At 43.4% G+C, this 16873-nt stretch overlaps 1 protein-coding gene across 2 annotated transcripts in view; it reads left to right on the top strand.

Moving 5' to 3' along the window:
• SIMC1 (SUMO interacting motifs containing 1) overlaps nt 1–16873 on the top strand; it is a 75080-nt gene that overhangs the window by 49887 nt on the left and 8320 nt on the right. Inside the window, exons 7-8 of one of the 2 annotated variants that reach the window (XM_032851856.1) lie at nt 363–461; nt 853–981. In XM_032851856.1, the coding sequence (XP_032707747.1) occupies nt 363–461; nt 853–981 (228 nt within the window). The remainder of the gene's footprint in view (nt 1–362; nt 462–852; nt 982–16873) is intronic. The other variant, XM_032851857.1, reaches the window with a different exon arrangement.

A 16873-nucleotide genomic window follows, 5' to 3' on the forward strand; every position in this document is an offset into this window, starting at 1 on the left:
ATGATGTTAACAATAATAGACACTACGAGTGCATATCTGCCAATATCTCACATAGCGCTTACGACTTTATGGAATAGGTGGTATTATTTTCCCTTTTTTAGAGAGGAGAAGACTTGGGCTCAGAGCAGTTTAGTAATTTGTCAAAAGTTGACCAGCTTGTCATTGCAGAGCCAGAATCTGATGCCAAAGCCCCTGGGCCACCTATTGTATTACTGACTGCAGATTTTCTGAAAACAAAGCCCTTTCTTCTGTCACAGATAATAATGCATGTTTAAAAAGGCTGGCTTCAAGCCAGGCCCACCTTTCTGAGGGGTAGCCTAGATTCTTTCTGCCACATCAGCCTGGCTTTCTCCCATATTTAGGTCTGATGAGAGAGAGGGTCACAGTCTACCAGTTGAAGCTCTGAGACTGAACTTAGTAAAAGATAATTGTAAAGGAACCAGGGACAGGAAAACCATATGGTAAATATGTATTTTCTTCTGTATCAAAGAAATGTGAATAACAGTCATTCTGGACCTGTTTTTTTCATCTGGAAAATAGAAAAGTTATAGACTAGATGATCCTTAAAGTTCTCTCGGTCCTTAAGATCAGATGTTTCTGTTTTTGAATTTAAAAGTAGCTTGCTTTTCCAGCTCAACCACAGGTTCTGAGAGGTTCACATAGTATGATCTGGCAAGAGGGATTCAGGTAGGTGAAACTGCTAAATAAAAGCACGCTGATGGCTTGAGTAGTTCTTTGTGACCTAGTGTGTGCTTCACAAGATCATTTAGTACACGGGTGGGGACCTCCCAGCTGGCCGGGTGGCTCCTGCCAGATTCTCCCACTCACTTGTGTTCTGTATTCTGGACACAGGATTGTGTGTCAGCTGCAGAGGATGCTGTCCATAGCTGTAGAGGTGGACAGGACCCCCACGTGCAGCTCCAATAAAATTGCCGAGATGATGTTTGGGTTTGTGCTGGACATTCCTGAAAGGAGTCAGAGGTGAGTCTTAGTTTTGTTTCTATTTTACGTTCTGGGAACAGAAATTCTCTCTTTCTTTCTTTTCCTTTTTTTAAGATTTACTTACTTATTTTAGAGAGAGAGTGAGCAGGGTGGTGGGTAGGGGCAGAGGGAGAGGGAGTTTCAGACTCTAAGCGCAGAGCCCAGACTGGAGGCTTGATCCCATGATCCCGAGATCACAACCTAAGCTGAAACCAAGAGTCAGATGCCCAACCGACTGCACTACTCAGGTGCCCCTGGGAACAGAATTTCAAAAGAAAATTCCAAACAGTAGTTAAATTGGGGGGGGTGGGGGGAAGAGGTGGAGAGATAGTTTCTGTCTCTTTAAGCTTTTGAAAAAAAAAGAAAAAGGTTCTCAACAAATTATTTGCAACCAAGGCATAATTTCTTGAAACAGGCTGGATACCATAACTGAAGCCTACAGTTTCTTACTTTACTCATTTGGCTAAAAACTTTATCATCCCACAAGTTTGATCTATTCCCTGATCCACAACTACAGAGCCTGATATAAATGTTCGTTAAAGTCTTGATGGGTGAATGAAATAGGCGTGTCCCATATTAGGGGAAGAAGTGGTGAGCCAAGAGTGAAAGCAGATTGAGCTTAAGAAGAAGGAACCTGTTAGGGTCCGTGATCAAAGGAACGAGACTGATACAAAGCGAAGGTCAAGCAAAGCTTTATTTCACGCCAAGCATCAAGAATCAAACTGACTGGTCAGGGCTGTCTCTTATGAAAAGGTGACGACGACGACCCTGGCAAGGCCGCTCCCAACGTGGCCACTCTGGACGAGGCTGCTCCCCGGACAGGGACTGCTCCGGTGAGGCCGCTCCCTGAGGCCGCTCCCTGAGGCCATGGCTCGGGGCAGCGGGGCTGCTGGCAGCTCTGACAGCTCTGACAGCTCTTACAAGAGCTCTGACGGCTCTCAGCTCTGACGACTCTTCTACTCCGACGACTCTTCTACTCCTCCCCAGCCTCAGCCTCACAGACTAACCTTTATAGGGGTGGTTGACACAGGTGGCCAGTGGGATCTCACCTCAGTAAATATATGCACGCCCCTCTGATTGGATGTCTTCACCTGGCCTGACTTGCCCTTGTATCTAGGCTTTGCAAGTAAGTTCCTCTGGGAGGGGCAGGGTCAATCTAAGTTCACTGCAACAAAATGGCTCCCTCTGGCCAACCAGGCCCTTACATTCCCCCCTTTTCTTTGGAGATTAGTCAAATCCTTGACTTTTCAGCCAGTTCTATGTTATATTGAGCATGTAAGATTAACATTTTATCACTCTAATTTTCTTTGGTACAAATGACATTAGGGCGTTTATAATACAGGGGCCAAAAAGTAACAGTAGTACACAGTCGACTGATAAGTTAGCCATTCAACGCTTTGTATAACCTTTTCCTTTTTCCTAATTCCGTTCATCTAATTTCCCACCTATACTTTACATGAACAGGTCACAATAGGAGCAACAATAAACTCACAGTTTTTTTAGTCTTAGCTTTAGTCCATGGTCAGAGGGCTCTGTCGGCTGCAGCTTCCATCTCTGGGGTCGTCCTTACTCTCGGCTCCTTTGACGTGACCCGCATGAACCCAGGCCCTAATGCCTTCTACTTTTACTGCCGTGGGGGTGGTTAGGATAACAGTAAATGGTCCCTTCCAGCGAGGCTCCAAATTCCCCACTTGATAGCGATGTATCCAAACGAAGTCCCCAGGTTGTAAGGATGTGGTTCCACCACCATCTCCGTCCCAGTGTGGGCAGTTCGGATCCCTGCGTGGGCTTTTTTTAAGACAGACTATTACGCCTGCAGTGACTGGAGTACAAACTGATCAGTCATTTCTGCTAGGGCAACATCCTGTAGCCGAGGACAGAGCAGGGGGGGGGGGGGTTTCTCAAACATTATTTCAAATGGGGTCACCTTGTTTAAATAGGGTGTACATCGTGCCCTGAGGAGGGCGAAAGGAAGGAGATCCACCCATCCACTGCCAGTCTCCAGAATTAGTTTTGTCAAGGTTTCTTTAAGAGTCCGGTTCATTCTCTCTACTTGCCCAGAACTCTGGGGCCGATAGGCACAATGTAGTTTCCAATTAGTGCCCACGGCCTTGGCCAATGCCTGTGAGACTGAACTCACAAATGCAGGGCTATTGTCTGACGCAATCATGAGAGGCAGCCCAAACCTAGGAATTATTTCTTCTAGTAGCTTTTTGGCCACCACTCCTGCCGTCTCATGTTTGGTGGAAAAGGCCTCTACCCAGCCTGAAAAGGTATCTACAAAAACTAACATATACTTGTGCCCATATTTTCCGGGTTTCATTTCCGTAAAATCTATTTCCCAATAAATTCCTGGTTCCTTATCTCTTTCTCTTTTCTCTCTTCCCATTTTAGTTCTTCTCACATTAACTGCCTGGCATTGAGCACATCTATCAACTACATCCTGAACCATACGCCCTAATTTAGAAACCTGGAATTGCTTGCCTATAAGGTCCTTGAGTTTGTGTATCCTCAAAAGAGTACCCTGATGTATCTGGTCTACTAACTTCTTACTTAGTTTTCGAGGGAGAATTATTTTTCCTACTTTAGTCTTAGCCCAGTCCCCTTCATAGTCCATTTTAACCCATTTCTGTAAATAAGTCTTCTTCTGAATAGTTTGGTTTTTCTGGTAGGGCTAGAGCCGGGAGTGTAACCAGTACTTGCACTGTTTCTCAGGCTGCTTGCTTTGCGGCTTGATCTGCTAAGTGGTTTCCTTTTGAAATCAGATCAGTCCCCTTTTGGTGTCCCGGGCAATGCATAACAGCTACCTTTTTTGGGTCCCGGATAGCCTGGAGGAGAGCCAATATTTCTCCTCTGTTTTTAATTCCTTTTCCTTCTGCTGTTAATAGGCCCCTTTCTTTATAAATAGCCCCATGTATATGGAGAGTAGCAAAGGCATACCTGCTGTCCCTATAGATGTTGGCAGTTTTACCTTTGGCCATCTGCAGTGCCTTAGTGAGTGCAATCAATTCTGCTTTTTGTGCCGAAGTTCCATGTGGCAGGGCTGCTGTCCAGAGTTTCTGCTCAGGAGAAACCACCGCAGCCCCTGCATACCTATTTCCATTGACCATGTAGCTACTCCCATCTGTGAACAGTCACTTTGGCATCGGGGAGGGGAATGTCTCTGAGATCCGGTCTTATTCCTGTGACTTGGTTAGGACCTCCCCACAGTTGTGTGGATGGTCAGCTAGCTCCTCTGGAAGAAGTGTGGCTGGATTTAGCACCGCCAGGGGCCAGAAGGTCACTCTTGGTTCGTTGAGGAGAAGGGCCTGATACCCCGTCACTCGGGCGTTCGTCATCCATCGGTCTGGTGGAGTCCGGAGAAGGCCCTCAATAGCGTGTGTGGTGGTTACGATAAGATTTAGACCCAAAGTCAGTTTACTTGCATCCTTGACCAGGAGGGCCGTTGCAACAATTATGCGGAGGCAAGGGGAAAACCCAGCTGCCACTGGATCTAGTTTCTTGCTAAGATAGTCTACTGGCCTTCGCCAAGGCCCCAGAGTCTGAGTTAAAACTCCTTTGGCCACCTCTGCTTTTTCATCCACATATAAATGGAAGGGTTTGGTAACATCTGGGATGGCCAATGCTGGGGCACTCAGTAAGGCTATTTGTAATTCCCGAAATGCTCCTTCTGCCTCAGCTGTCCACTCTATCATAGTGAGCCCTCCTTTTGCCAGTTTGTAGAGAGGTCGGGCAATCTCCGCAAACCGCGGTATCCACAGCCTACAGTAGCCCACCGTCCCAAGAAACTCCCTTACTTGTCGGGACGTGGTGGGGTGGGGGTATCGGGTGATCACCTGTTTCCTGGACTCAGACAGTGAACACACTCCCTCGTGGAGATCAAAGCCTAGATAAGTAGCATGGCTCTGACAGAGCTGTGCTTTCTTCGCTGACACCCAATACCCTTTTTCCTGCAGAGTCTGTAAAAGAGCTCTCATCCCCTGCAAACATGACTCATAGTCCTCAGCAGCTACTAGCAAGTCATCAACGTACTGTAACAGAGTGACTCCTGGGTTGGAGGTTCTGTACTCACGCAAATCCTCATGTAGGGCCTGGTCAAAGATAGCGGGCGAATTCTTGAACACTTGGGGAAGTCTTGTCCAGGTGAGCTGGCCTTGAAACCCTTTCTGTGTGTCGGACCACTCAAAAGCCAAAAGGGGCTGAGATTCCCTTGCTAAAGATACACAGAAAAATGCATCCTTGAGATCTAAGACGGTATACACAGTTCTTTTGGGGCCCAGGAGGGAGAGTAGGGTATAGGGGTTAGGCACCATTGGGTGGATATCTTCAACCCGTTTATTAACTTCCCGCAAGTCCTGGACGGGTTGGTACTCCCCAGTCTCGGCCTTTTTGACGGGCAGCAAAGGTGTGTTCCATGGAGATTTGCAAGGAACTAGGATCCCGTCTCCTCGGAGGCGGTTAATGTGTTTTCTGATCCCTTCCTTTGCTTCCCGGGGAAGGGGGGGTACTGCCGAACGCGAAGAGCCATAGCTGTCGCCTTTAATTGTACCACCACTGGAGGTTGTTCCTTGGCCAAGCCAGGGGGCTTCCCTTCTGCCCAGACCTGGGGAAACTCGTCCTGTAGGATTTGGAGAAGGCTCCCCCCGTTTGTCTCCTCTGGTTTTGAGACTGGCTCGTAAAGGAGGTATTCATCTACTGCTGCCATAAGCACTTGTACAGTGGGTTGTCTCAAGGTTACAGTCATGTCTCCTTCCAAGAACTGAATGCCAGCTCTTAACTTGTGGAGGAGATCTCTTCCCATCAAGTTACATGGGGCATTAGGGAGGACCAAAAATCGATGTTTAACTACTCCCAAGGCCAAATTTAAAGTCCTTTCTTTATGTCCTTTTCCATTTATGTCTCTCTGTGCCATTTGCTCCTTGTACCCAAACTTCTCTCCAGATAGTTTTCCCATAGGTTTAAGTAATGATGAAAATTGGGATCCCGTGTCCACCAAAAAATCAACTGATTTCCCCTCCACTTCAATTTTTACCCGAGGTTTGGGGAGGGGCTCCGAACCATGGCCCCTTCAGTCTCTGGTGGCAAGCATTGCTGTCTTCCTTTTAGAGCACTTCCTGGCCCAATGTCTTTTTTCCTTACAGTAAGCGCACTGATCTTAATCTAAGTCTTCCTGCCTGCCTTCTCTGTGCTTAGGCTTTTCCTTCCATTTACTATCCCCTACCCGTCTCCTCCCCGCCTCATGTAATGCCAAAACCTTAACCAGTTTTTTTGTCTGTTTTTCATCCTCTTGCGCATCCCTGTTGTTAAACACCTTTTCTGCTATTCCCACTAACTCAGTCAGATTCTTCCCTTCAAATCCCTCAATTTTCTGAAGTTTCCTCCTTATATCTGGGGCTGACTGACTGGCAAAAGCAAGATTCATTGCCCTCTGATTTTCGGGTGCCTCAGGATCGATCGGGCTATACATTTTATAGGTTTCAATTAGCCTTTCTAGGAAAGCTCCTGGAGACTCATTCTTACCTTGAGTCATCGTACTAATTTTAGATAAATTTATGGGTCTCCTTGCAGCTGCACGGAGGCCTCCCAGTAGAGCCTGGCGGTGGAAACATAAGCTCCCCTTACCTTCATCAGAGTTTGGATCCCAGTCGGGGGGCTCCCTCGGGCAGTAGTCCTCCATTCGGCAGGGATCAAGGTCCCTGCCAAGTCTCTCGCTTATCACCTTAAGGGTTTCTCGCATGATGTGATCCCGCTCTTCCTCCGTGAAAGAGAGCCATAAGGAGCTGTTGAACATCCACCCAGGTAGGTTGATGAGTAAGAAAGACAGTCTCCAAGAGGCTAATTAAATCCTGAGGGTGGTCAGAAAAGGATTTGTGTTGGGTCTTCCAGTTATAGATGTCAGAAGAGGAGAAAGGGATATAGCTTAGGTAGGGCCACCCTCTCCCATCTGGTAGAGCAACCTCACGAAGAGGCAGCATGGGCACGGACAATACCCGTGAGGTAAAGGGAGGCTGAGGGGGATAGAGGAAAGAGGAAGGATCAGGGCGGTGTCTCTGCTTGGTGGTCCCATAGGTGGACCCCAACTGTGTATGCAGTGGACTGGTAAAGGCATTATGGGACCGAGAGTCAGATTTAGAGGACAAATAAGAGGGGGGGAATTCCACATTCTCCATATCCGATGGAGGTGGAACGGTCTTCTTCCCTGGTTCCCCCTCATCTGTTTGTTCTGGTTTTGGCGCTCTGACCTGCCTTAGAGGGAGAGAAATGGTTTTGTTAGCAGGGGGAAGGTGGGACTTGAGCCATGACGGCAGCTCTTCTATCAGATATCGCCAGGCCACAATGTACGGTATTCGGTCTCGATGTAGATCAAAGACCTCACTCAGGGTAGAATAGATCTGAGTCAAGGCAAATGTTCCTTCTGGTGGCCACCTTGTGGAGAAAGTGGGCCACTCTAATTGGCAGAGTGTTTTTAGTTTTCCCAGGTAAACCTTGTCACCTGACTGAGTGGCTTTACCTTGAAAATCCTTGAAATGTTCAAGAACAAGACCTAGAGGTGTAACCAGCCCCTTACTCCCCGTTTGTCCCATTTCTCCAAATACAACAAACAGCACAACAGACAACAAAAAAACAAGGCAAAGACAACCGCAGAACCGATTCTTACCCAGAACCTGCCACTGGTGGGGGCTTTCTTTATCCCCCAACTGCCTAGGAGGACTCGAACCCCCCAACCACTTAAGAGGACCCGAACCCCCCGACCACTTAGGGGGACTCGAACCCCCCTGACCACCCAGGGGGACTCGAACCCCCTGTCGATCTACCAGCAGAGGGATGGGGCATCCCCGCATCCACTCCAGCCCTGGGGAGCATGGCTGCGTCCAGCTTCTCCCCGGTGGGCTATACCCTGGAGCTCCAACCAGATAGGATCCCAATACCCAAGATCCCAATACCTCTGGAGGCTTTTCCCAAAAATTCCGATGCTGGTTCAGTTCTCGTCGGTTGATCCCGGATGAGCCCCCAATTGTTGGAGTCGGTGATCAAAGGAACGAGACTGATACAAAGCAAAGGTCAAGCAAAGCTTTATTTCACGCCAAGCATCAAGAATCAAACTGACTGGTCAGGGCTGTCTCTTACGAAAAGGTGACAACGACGACCCTGGCAAGGCCACTCCCAACATGGCCACTCTGGATGAGGCTGCTCCCCAGACAGGGCCGCTCCCCGGACAGGGGCTGCTCCGGCGAGGCTGCTCCCTGAGGCCGCTCCCTGAGGCCACGGCTTGGGGCGACGGGGGCCGCTGGCGGCTCTCACGGCTCTCACGGCTCTCATGGCTCTGACAAGTTCTGACAGCTCTTACAGCTCTGATGGCTCTTACAGCTCTTACAAGAGCTCTGATGGCTCTTACAGCTCTTACAAGAGCTCTGATGGCTCTTACAAGAGCTCTGACGGCTCTCTCGGCTCTGACGACTCTTCTACTCCTCTGACGACTCTTCTACTCCTCCCCAGCCTCAGCCTCGCAGACTAACCTTTATAGGGGTGGTTGAGCCCTGCCCACACACAGGTGGCCAATGGGATCTCACCTCAGTAAATATATGCACGCCCCTCTGATTGGATGTCTTCACCTGGCCGGACTCACCCTTGTATCTAGGCTTTGCAAGTAAGTTCCTCTGGGAGGGGCAGGGTCAATCTAAGTTCACTGCAACAAAACGGCTCCCTCTGGCCAACCAGGCCCTTACAGAACCCAGTTTCTCTACCAATGAATTAGTATAAAGTATTCCCTTAGGAGATTAAGAAACAGAGTTCTTAGGAGATAAAGAAACAGAGTTCTAACCAATGATTCCTCCTTTTAACCAGTAATTTTAGAATCTATAGAGGAAAATAAATGAATATGAATTCATGAATAGTTGCTAGCACAGGAAATAACTATGAGAAAGCCACTATATAATAGTGACCCTCAGGGAAGTTATCACCGTCAGCTCTATGTTAGACTTCTCATACCCATCCCCTAAACTCCCAGTTGGCAGCCAAGACTATTATATAGTTCAGGTTCCTCTAGTAGAAGAAAATGTCAAATTATATAGTACTGTAATAGAGATTTAATGAAAATACCCCCACTAAGATTAAGAAAAACATTTATTGGGTCTCTGCTGTGTGGCTGTCATTGTCACATAAAACTCTCATATTTTCATGAAACTATGATATTATTCCTGTTGAACAAATTAGAAAAATACTCAAAATTGTGATACAATTAATCCAAGTTTGCATAGCTAATTAGATTCATAATCCAAATTTAAAGCCAGGACTTTTTAATCCCAAATTCAGTATTCAAAGGAAGAAATGTGCTATAGTAGTCAGACCAAAAGAAGTGTACATAAATGTCATGCTTGTTCTGTCACTTTGTCATGAATATTTCATTTGGGTCCAATCCCATACTGTTCATTGAAGCCCAGATTCTTACGAGAGATGGGAAATCTAAGGAATGGGTAACTATAAACACATTGAGACTTAACATTGACAAAAATAATTTAAATAAAGCCTGGCCCTATTTTAAAACTCAGGGCAGGGCACCTGTGTGGCTCAGTGGGTTAAGCCTCTGCCTTCGGCTCAGGTCATGGTCTCGGGGTCCTAGGATCGAGCCCCACGTCAGGCTCTCTGCTCAGCAGGGAGCCTGCTTCCCTTCCTCTCTCTCTCTGCCTGCCTCTCTGCCTACTTGTGATCTCTGTCAAATAAATAAATAAAATATTTTTTTAAAAAATAAATAAATAAAAAACTCAGGGCAAATTGGCAAGCACCCAAATTATACTAGAATATACTTTATATACACTTTGCCTTGGTTTATTTAAAATTTTATTAAGTTTTGGGGCACCTGAGTGGCTCAGTGGGTTAAAGCCTCTGCCTTCGGCTCAGGTCATGGTCCCAGGGTCCTGGGATCGAGCCCCGCATCGGGCTCTCTGCTCTATAGGGAGCCTGCTTCCTCCCCTCTCTCTCTGCCTGCCTCTCTGCCTACTTGTGATCTCTCTGTCAAGTAAATAAATGATCTTTTTTAAAAAAATTTTTAAAAATAAAATTTTATTAAGTTTAGGTAAATGTACATATGATTAAATCATATGACTAATTTACATAAGTATTCCATGGATTTTGACAAATGCATAACCCATGTGACCTATTATTTTCCAGTGGCTTATTGAAAGTACATGGAAACCCTGAAGCCTTGCCAAATTCACTTATTATATCTACTAGGAATTTTTTTGTGGTTTTCTTGGGATTTTCTACATACACAATCATATTATCTGCAAATAAAAACAGTTTAACATCTTCCTTTCCAATCTATATGCCTTTTTTTTTTCCTGCCTTATTATATGGACAAGTAATCCAATAGAATGTTGAAGAAGTGATAAGAGCAGACATCCTTGCCTTATTCCTGCTCTTAGGGGGGAAACATTCAGTCTTTGACCAGTAAGTATAATGTTAGCTGTTGACATTTCATAGGGGTCCTCTGTCGGATTGAGGAAGCTTCCTTCTGTTTCTAGTTTACTGAGTGGAGTGTTTTTACGAAGAATAGGTATTGAAATTTGTGTAATACAATATTTTCTGCACCTGTTGAGATAATCATAATTTTTCTCCTTTATTCCATTGATGTGGTTAATTACCCTGATTAATTTCCTAAATCTTCCATTTCTGGTATAAAGAAATTATACTTCATTGTGATATGTTACCCTTTTTGTGTATTGACAGATTCCATTTACTAATATTTTGTTAAGAACTTTTATATCTGTGTTTATAGAGATATTGACCTATTATGTCCTTTTCTTATAATGCTCAACTTCATCCATCTTTAAAGAAATATAAATTAAAACTGTGAGATGCCATTTCTCACCTATCCAAATAGTAAGAATTTTGAAGAACAATAAATACATTCCATCAGAGAGGTTTTAAGAAAGCAGATACATATTGCTGATAGGAATGCAAAGTGGTACAAACCTATCAGGAAAATTAAATGTACATTTACCTCTTGACCCAGCAATCTCATTTCTAGGAATTTGCCCTGAAGACACCCTTCTAACAGTATGAGAATACAATATGTAGGATATTCACTACAGCATTATTTGTAATTGTAAAATATTAGAAACTACCCAAATGCCCACCCATAGGGCAGTGGTTGAATATCTATGGTATATCAGCACAGTGGAGTATTACACAGCTGTAAAAAAAAAAAAATTTTTTTTTAATAGGAGTAAAATTTCTGAACTGATTCCAAAACATATTGTTTTTCTTTTTTTTTTAAGTTTATTTATTTATTTATTTGAGAGACAGAGTGTGAGAGTGGAGAGTTCAGAGGGAGAGCAGACTCACTGCCAAGCAGGGAGCCCGATGTGGGACTCGATCCCGGGACTCCAGGATCATGACCTGAGCCGAAGGCAGTTGCTTAACCAACTGAGCCACCCAGGCGTCCCTCCAAAACATATTCTTAAGTCAAAAAAGTAAAATACAAAAGAATATGTATAGTCAATATGAGTATCTTTTTGTATGAAAGCATTTAAACATGTACATAATTATGATCAGCTGTGAAAAAAGAAACAAAGTTTAGATAAATGGCAGACTAATCAAGTTGCCTACATACAAGGGGTACATGAGAATGGCCTGGAAAGGAGAAAAGGTACTGGGCCGAAGTGGTGATGGTGCTAATGATGGCATAATACTTCCAGGTGTACTTCTTTGTATAATTACAACTTTTAGAATTTGAGAACATGTAAGTGTTTATAGTCTCAAAAAAGGAAAATAAATCAACAAGGGAGTTGAAAGATCTATCAAGGGAGGGCCTAACATTTACTACAGATGCAAATTAACCTGTGCTTTAATAAATAACATAACTGGGGTAAGGGAAGGGGTATGAGGGAGAACAAGCCCAAGTAACTTTTTTTTTTTCAGTTTTTATTTTTAAATAATTATGGATTCATAGGAAGCTGCAAAAACTAATACAGGGAAATCTATGTACCTTCACCCTGTTTTTTCCCAGTGATCCCATCATACATTACTATGGTACAGTATCACCAACAGGAAATTAACATTGGTAGAATCCATAGAACATATACCGATTTCACCCATTTTATATGCACTCATCTGTGTGCAGTGTGATCGCACGTGTAGATTCATATAACTACCAGCACAATCCAGATATACAAAACTGTTCCATCACCACAGGGAACCCTTTCCTTTTATGGCCACACCATCCATCTTCCCCAATCCCTGGCAACCACTAACCTGTCCAAGTAACTTAAAACACAGTATTTGGACTGAGTATTCTCAGGCTAAAGAGAAAATGAACTGTAAATAAATATTGAACTCTAGTTAGTGGATTTCTTTTTCACAGAGGTATGAGTTAACAATTCAAAAACTACCTTATGTGTATTTTAGGATTAAACAAATAAATGTATTGTGGATAATGAGAACCAGGTTTCTCACTGTCAGAGAAGAGAATTACGCATATGAAAAGGGGGAAGGATAGAAGGAACCCAGTGGTGCTGGATTGGGATTGGAGATAATATGAATTTGGGGTTTCTAATAAATATAGGTAAATAAAGGAATTTATTTATTCATACATCTTGTTCCTACTACAACCCATTGAGAGAGTATAGAAATAATTACACCTTATAAGCTCACCTTGTACCCAGAATTTGTTTCTAAATACCAGTTTACACTAAAAGGAACCAGAGTTCCTTGAAGAAAAGGATATTTGCACAGGTGAGGTAGGGAAAAGTACAAGATGAACCCGGAACATCTCATGCTAAGAAAGTAAAAAAATGTTCAAAGAATGTTCAGAACATGTCAAGTTAAAGGGCTTCTGCTGACCAAATCTGGGATAATTTAGCATCAAAATAAATATGGACAATAAAAGACAATAAACTATTAAATAAGAAATTACGGTTCTAATACAAGAAGGAAGGAAGAGAAGGGACGCTCTTCCTTTCAGTTGAAAGCCCACTAATAAACGTAAGAAGAAATCATGAGTTCAGAAAAAATGCCATTTGATAAGCATCATGATAGTTCATTCAGGTGTGAGTGGATATTAAAATGGTGCAAGTTCGTGGAGTACCAAGGTATTTTCATAATCTCATATTGCCACAAGATACTCATTAATTATAATAGGAACAGTAATAACTTTATGGTGAAGGCACTACCTTCGTCACTAAGTGTTCAAAGTTAACACCAACAATGCGACAAGTTGGCATCATCTCCCTTTTAATATGATGCACTGAGAAAAACAAAATATAGTTCTTACAGTACAAAATGGTTATACAAAAATGTGTAACCTCAGTCTAATCGTGGAGCAATATCAGACAAATCCCAAATGAGAAATATTCTATGAAAACACCGAACTGCACTTTTTAAAAATGTCAGTGTCCTAAAAGACAAAGTAAAACTGGAGAACTGTCCCAGATCAAAGGACTTACAAAAGCAGACAACTGAATGCAATGTGTAATCTGCGATTTTCTTTTGCTATAAATAGCATCACGGGGACAATGAAAACAATCTGCTTTACATCTGTGGATAATAAAATAGTAGGGAATTGTAGTAAAGTTAATTTCCTCATTTTGATCATTGTGTCTGGTTATCTAAGAGAATGTCCTTGTTTTTCAGACTTATACACTGAAGTATTTAGGGGTGAATGGGCATCATGTCTACAACTTACTCTCAGGTAGTTCAGAGAAAACAGTTGAAAGACAGAGAAGGATAGAGAAGATGGGATAAGCATTTGGTGAAAAGTATGAAGGGGCAGAGGGAGAAGCGGCTTCCCACTGAGCAAGGAGGCTGATGCGGGACTCGATCCCAAGATCCTGGAATCGTGACCTGAGCTGAAGGCAGACGCTTACCCGGCTGAGCCATCCAGGCATCCCTCTTTATTTATTTTAAAGATGTTCCATCTCCTCCTGGCTTGCTAATGAGAAGTTATTAGAATATCTTGCTGTTGTTTCCCCATATGTCCTGTGTCTTTTTTATCTGGCTGCTCTGTTTTTGATTTTCAACAATTTGATTATGATACCTACATGTAGTTTTCTTTACATTTATTCTGCTTGGGGTTTATTAAGTTTCTTAAATCTGTGACCTGATACTTTTCACCAAATTGTGAAACATTTTGGCCATGGTTTTTTTGCCCCAAACTCCTACCTTATTCCAGGGGTTCGAGTACATGTATGTTGGGTTGCTTGACACTGTTCCACAGATCACTAAGGTTCTGATGTTTTCTATTGTTTTGTCTTTGATTTTTTTTCTCTATTTCAGTTTGAACAGACTTCAGGATTCCTGACCTTTTATTTCACAGTGCCCAATTTGCTGTTAAGCCTATCCAGTGGTCATCCCCCCCCCCATTTCAGATATTGTATTTTACAGATCTGGAGTTTCCAGTTGGTTCATTTTTATAGTTTCTGTTTCTTTCTGCTGATAGTCCCTACCTAGTCACTCATTATATACGTCTTGGTCTGTTGGTTGGCTGGTTACTCTTGAACATGTCTATAATAGCTGTTCTAAAAGCCTTGTCTACTAATTCCAACATCTCTGGATATTTGTTTGTTTGTTTGTTTCTCTGGACATTTTCCTCCTGGTTATGGGTCCTATTTTCCTGCTTTTTCCCTTGGCTAATATTTTTTTGTTCTATGCCGGACATTATAAATGCTGTGTTGTTGAGGGTCTGAAATTTGCTGCCTGTTTTTTTAAAAGAGTGTTGAGTTTTATTCTGGCGGGCGATCAGTTTGTTGGCAGATTAGTTTTCTCCTGTTGAGGCTTGTTTCTAGGATTTGTAAGGGTGCTTCTAAAGCAGCCCTTATTAAAGGGCTTGAGTCTTGAGGCCTAGTCCTTTTGGGGCCTCAACTGGAGGCCCGAGGTGTTCAGTGAGGTTTCTCCACTCTGGCTCACCGAAACCCCCATGTCTCTTCGCACTGGAAGATCTCCAAATCTCCTCTCGGCTCCCACCCTTCCAGTTGCTGTTCTCTCTCAGGTTTTTGAGCTTCCTCCTGCACATGTGCCAAGGGCCCCTTTACACACACTTACCGAGTTCCTCCTCCACTAATTCCAGCCTCAGCTGTCTTGACCATCAGTCTCTTTTTGCTCTGCCCAGCAAGCCCACTGCTTTGTGTTTGGGACCCACACTTTCCTCTGCCTTAGAAAGTACCCCCCATAAGAAATCTGGGATAAATGTGGGGTTTGCCCCTTTTGTTTCCCTTTTAAGAACAACAGTACTTTAAAGCAGCTGGTCCAATGCCTGAAAATGATTATTGCATATATTTCTCCAGTTTTATAATTGTTTATGACAGGAGGGTAAATCCAATGCCAAGTATTCTGTACATCTGGACGTTGGCCTTCCTCTATATCTTGTTTTTGAAACTCAAATTTGAATTGCTATGGATTTTGTAACTCCATTTCCTACTATGGCCAATGCACTAAAATTACTTTTTTGTCCTTTGTAGATCTCTGAGTTTGCCACCTGTGGATTATAAAACTAAGAAAAACGGGGTGCCAGGGTGGCTCAGTGGGTTAAAGCCTCTGCTTTTGCTTGGGTCATGATCCCCGGGATCTGGGATCGAGCCCCGCATTGGGCTGTCTGCTCAGCAGGGAGCCTGCTTCCTCCTCTTTCTGCCTGTCTCTCTGCCTACTTGTGATCTCTATCTCTCAAATAAATAAATAAAATCTTAAAAAAAAAAAAAAAAACTAAGACAAACACAGGCACTGGAAATAAAATTAGAAGAGAAAATACAGTTTGAAATAAAAGGTTATTGAATAGAAAAACCGTCCTGTGAGAGAAATAGGCCAAATACAGAATAGAAATTTGACTTTTTTTAAAAAAGATTTTATTTATTTGAGAGAGATCACAAGTGGGCAGAGAGGCAGGCAGAGAGAGAGGGGGAAGCAGGCTCCCCACTGAACAGAAAGCCCAACTGGGGGCTTTATCCCAGAACCCTGGGATCATGACTTGAGCCAAAGGCAGAGACTTTAACCCAATGAGCCACCCAGGTGCCCCGAAATGTGACTTTTTTTTTTTTTTTAAGATTTCATTTATTTATTTGAGAGAGAGAGCAAGAGCACACAAGTAGGGGGAGAGGTAAAGGGAGAGAATCTCAAGCAGACTTCTCGCTGGACATGGAGCCCAGTGTGGGCCTCAATCCCACAACCCACAAGATCATGACCTGAACCAAAACCAAGAGCTGGATGCTTAACCAACTTAGCCACCCATGTGCCCCTAGAAATTGAAATTTAAAAAGAATTTGGGGAATATCTTGCAAATCTCAGTCTAGGTCTTGATCTTGCGGTTGTGAGTTAGATTTGTCAGAGAAAGTATACAGTGGTTTTTGCATCATTAAAGAAATCAAATGGATTTTCACAAAATTGTAGACTTTTCAAAAAATTTGAATAGTAAGAGGGAAAGGTTAAAAATACTCATTTTGCTTTATAAACTTTGCTTTTCTACAAATAATATATGTGCTTGGTGCAAAAGCAAAGGGAAAGGGAGAAAAGAGAAATGAATAGAAACTTTACGATTTATCATTTTTGTAAATGGCAGTGGCACAAAGAACCCCTTATTTTTCCAGATGTTGCAAAACTACAAAGGGGCAAGATGTTATAGGAAAAAAACCTCTTGGATCAGGGCTAGCTCTGTTCCTCATCACTGCACCTCCTTATGTGCTCACAAGCTATCTGCTCCTGGAACTGCTATGACTAGTAGACCCGACAAGGACTGAAAAACAGACCTTTAAGCTTACACCTTCGGGCAGTCCAGAGATGCACGATTTCTAACATTCCTTTGGAAGCTAACATTGCTTTTAGAACAAGGAGCTTGAGGACCACCTGGGTGGCTCAGTCAGTTAGTTAGGCAACTTACTCTGGATCTCAGCTCAGGTGTTGATCTTGG

This window comes from Lontra canadensis, unplaced genomic scaffold, assembly GCF_010015895.1.
Source record: "Lontra canadensis isolate GAN:19392208 unplaced genomic scaffold, GSC_riverotter_1.0 scaffold5, whole genome shotgun sequence".
Lineage (NCBI taxonomy): Eukaryota > Metazoa > Chordata > Mammalia > Carnivora > Mustelidae > Lontra > Lontra canadensis.